The sequence below is a fragment of the Miscanthus floridulus genome, chromosome 1 (assembly GCF_019320115.1).
Source record: "Miscanthus floridulus cultivar M001 chromosome 1, ASM1932011v1, whole genome shotgun sequence".
Taxonomy (NCBI): Eukaryota; Viridiplantae; Streptophyta; class Magnoliopsida; order Poales; family Poaceae; genus Miscanthus; species Miscanthus floridulus.
The window spans coordinates 48,279,454-48,283,194 of NC_089580.1; the positions used below are offsets into that span (position 1 = coordinate 48,279,454).

The following is a 3,741-nucleotide window of genomic DNA, read 5'->3' on the forward strand; positions in this document are numbered from 1 at the left end:
TTTTATTTATATTAAGAGGGAGATTATATAAAATTCTTGTCATATATACCTATTAATATCTTCTAGATAATATAATCATACAAAATAAAACTAGATAATAAAATTATCGCAATGAAAAAGACCGAATCAATCCCCTTAAGTATAATTTCTGACGGTCAGCCTCCCCTGAGTATAAATTCTGGCTCCACCACTGCTTGTGGTTGAGATTTTGATATTTGAATGAATGAATCTATACGTGCTCCCTTCTCGTGCTGTCCCTATCCGTCTCCGAGATTCCTCCGACTGTCGTTCAATCAGAGCGTGGAGCATTCAAGATTCACTCTCTCCGCCATCAGGAGGGGACCGCAGCGGCCGAGGCGATGGGGCGGCCGAGGCCCAAGAGAGGAGAACGGCGGATCGACGCCGCCATTGACCACCTCGCCCAGTACGGCTTCGTCAAGCCCCAAATCCGCAAGATCATCAACAACCTCCTGCAGGTAGCTGTAGCTCCCCTTCCTCAGAAATCTTTCTTGGAATCTTGCCGCCGAGTAGGGTACGTAGGGTACTAGGGTACTTGTAGAGTGTTCTTTTGTCCATGTTCCTCCTCTTCAGAGTTCAGACTTGCTCTGCACCTCAGACGGAAAAGAAAATTCTGCCTTTTTCCCTCCCAAGATTGCTATATACGTATAGATTCTTGCTATTTCGTTGTGTATGGACGCGGTTGAAATTCTTGTGCTGGTGGAGTAGAAAAGGTAGCGCCTTTCCCTGCTTCAAGAAACCACGGGACACGGCTAGATTATTTTGGGGGTTTCTCGATGCAGCGCTTGATCATCTAGCTCAGTGGAGAACATCGCAGTGCTGTGCATCTAAAATTTAGACCGGCGTGCTACAGGATGTTCCTAGCAAAGGAACCACCTTGATTTCGTCCTGTGGGAGAGAGAGGTGGGTGCACTCTCGGTGGTGTCATAATTTTACCTTTTCCCCTTTATTTTTGGGGTGAGGAATGTAGCTAACCTGACACTTTTTTTTTTCGATTAAAGAGCTGATCCATTGATTGTTCAAATTTTGAAAGAGAGATGGCTCAGTATTTGATTGAGGAATTTCTTTTCTTTTCTGACAAATGCAACAAATGTTGACTGAGGAATAAGGAATACTAACTGGTTTGCCAATGATACTCAATGATACAGCTGTATGGGAGAGATGGGTGGGTGTTCCTGGAGGAGGGATCATACCGTGTCGTGCTTGACAAACTCCTGGAAGAACAGGCGCAGGAGGATCAGGTGAACTCCCTTTCTTCCTTGTCTGTGGCACTTTGTCATCACTATTCTTGAATAGTTGAATCTTGATTTGTATGGCGTGGTTGAGTTCTGTTTGCCTGAATTTTACATCTTAGTTGTGCATAGCTTCTTATTCCAGAATGTAGAGTTGTAGCATTGATCCATAAATACATATATGTGCCGCATACATTCCTTTGGAATATTGATCCATAGATCACAATTTATGCTATTCATCAAGAAATTGTCACGAAAAGCTGCTAGTTTTGAGCAAATTACTTTTTGGGATTTATTTTGCCATCCCGTCAGATTTCAAATGGATTGGCTTTTGTTATGCAGAAACAAGAAGCAGCGGCTGCAGAAGAGGCACCACCACCACAAAATGGTATGGAAGTCGCACGAGTGCATGGTGAGGCACTGGATGAATCTTGGTCAGCCCTTGAACTGCAAGCTTCTCCCAACAGTTCACCTCCCCTGGAATGTGTACTGCCACTTGCTCCAGCCAGACCTCCTCGTGCAAGACCTCCGTGCTATGGATGGATTAGTGAAGAGTCCGGGACTGAGAGTGAACCAGAGGATGGAGAAATGCTTTCTGTGGAAACGTTGCCTTCTAAGAGGAAGCGACCAAGTAGATGGGATGTGCACCCTAACTGGTAATGATTCTGACTCACCCATGCTTCTTTATTTAATTTGGTATTGTTGACATAATTGTTGTGACTAGTCTGTATTTCTTTTACTGTAACAAGTTTGTAACCGACACTAGCATATCCACTCAACATGATGATCCATATTATCTTTATTTCTGTAAGAACAACAGTTGAGCTTTGGAGCTTCATTTGAATGGAAAGGTCCAAACCCTGCATAAAAGAAGTGAAGTTGGTTAGTTGTATATACCTTTTCTGGTTTTGCATCAATGTCTTTAGGTTGGTACAACTCATGTTTGATCATACACCCTAGGGGTGTCACAGCCGAAGCTCCACAAATAGTTCATCGAAATCAAATCTGAAGGCTGTAAAATGTCATGATAGCAGTAACTGGGTTGCTAGTGGTTGTAAATTTAGTGAGGGAAGACTTTACAATTGCTCCTTTACCTCTGTTAATCTCAATCCATATTAGGGCCACCTCATATCTTATCAAAATCAGAACCTTGTTTTCCTGTTCTAATTGCTCATATCAACTGTATGTTTGTCTTGTGAACCTCAGAGATTAGGACTGAGATCAAATGTGCAAGATGGTGGCCTTCAAGGATCAACTTATATCATGTACATATATGGTGTATTTAGCTGGGAGTAAGGCAGGATGAGACAAATGTAGTGCTAATTGGTTGCAGATTGGCAGCAGAACACATATTGCTGCTGTTTGTGTTTGAGAGAAAAAAAAAATCTGCTGTTTGACAGTGTGCACTTTAAACTTAGTAGAATTGTGTTTGGTCATCTATCCGAAACTTGGTAACATTTTCTTTTAGAATCTAACGGATCGATTTTCTCTTTACTCATTAAGTTTGGCTATGCAAGTTGATAGCTAATTTCCATGGCTAATTGGTTTGGCATTCCGTGAGATTAAATGATAAAAGAAACCACCATACCAGTGTCTGAATAGTAGGACGAGAAGTGAATTTATGAATGCATTCACAGGAGTGGAGTAGTAAAATGGACTCTTTGCACAATGGAGAATCAAGAGGTGGTTCATTCCACCCAGAAATTGCAGAATGATTGCAAACTTATTGTGGCTGATGTGTAGTCAAGCAGTGTAAACCCATTTCCCTATCTGTTTGTGCTTCTGATCGGTTTCAGTGCAGCGGAGGGACACTTTGTGTTTCGTATGCAGTAGAGGAACTCATGATGACTACATATAGATGATTGCACATTTCTGTGAGTATGGCAGTAAGTGGTGGAATAGATCACAGAATGTTAAGGGCCCGTTTGGACCATGGCCATAGTTTGCCAAACTTTTCAATGGAAGTGTAATTTTTGAATGGGCCTGATTGATTTTGTATGATGCTTTCCTAGAATATACTGCACAGCTCAAATTAATTGCAACAAATACCGCACTCATGAATCACGCAGCTACTAGTTTGAGAAGAAGCGCTAGTTTTTTTTTTTTTTTTTTTGCCAAATCCACACATAAGTAGGTGGTGTATGTTTGTGCACATCAGTTTTTAATCTGAGTAAGCTTTACAATTTTGTTTGATTTGGTTAGTTAAAGCTTTAACATAATAGTAATATGTATATTGCAGAAAATGTGACCAGCGATAGAAAGGGCATGTGCCATTAAAATTTATCAAGTTCGGCAACCTTATCCTTTCCACCCTTGCACTGGCACTGCAGCTGAAGTAATGTCTACCTCAGTGATGAGCATGTGCGTTGGTAAATTGTCAAATAACTCTTGTTTATTGTTGACAGAAGGCCAAGCTACCTTTCATCCATTGGTGCTATATATCTCTCTATATCAAAAGACAGAAATGCTACAACACAGAAGCATCCAAACT

The 3,741-nt window shown here is 41.3% G+C and overlaps 1 protein-coding gene across 1 annotated transcript; it reads left to right on the top strand.

The window, feature by feature from the left end:
* The first annotated feature begins 237 nt into the window (after positions 1–237).
* Positions 238–2,762, top strand: LOC136482946 (uncharacterized). The gene is made up of 4 exons (XM_066480094.1): positions 238–476; positions 1,167–1,259; positions 1,593–1,906; positions 2,457–2,762. Coding segments are annotated over exons 1-4 (525 nt in total). The 5' UTR covers positions 238–359; the 3' UTR covers positions 2,458–2,762.
* Positions 2,763–3,741: the final 979 nt, after the last annotated feature.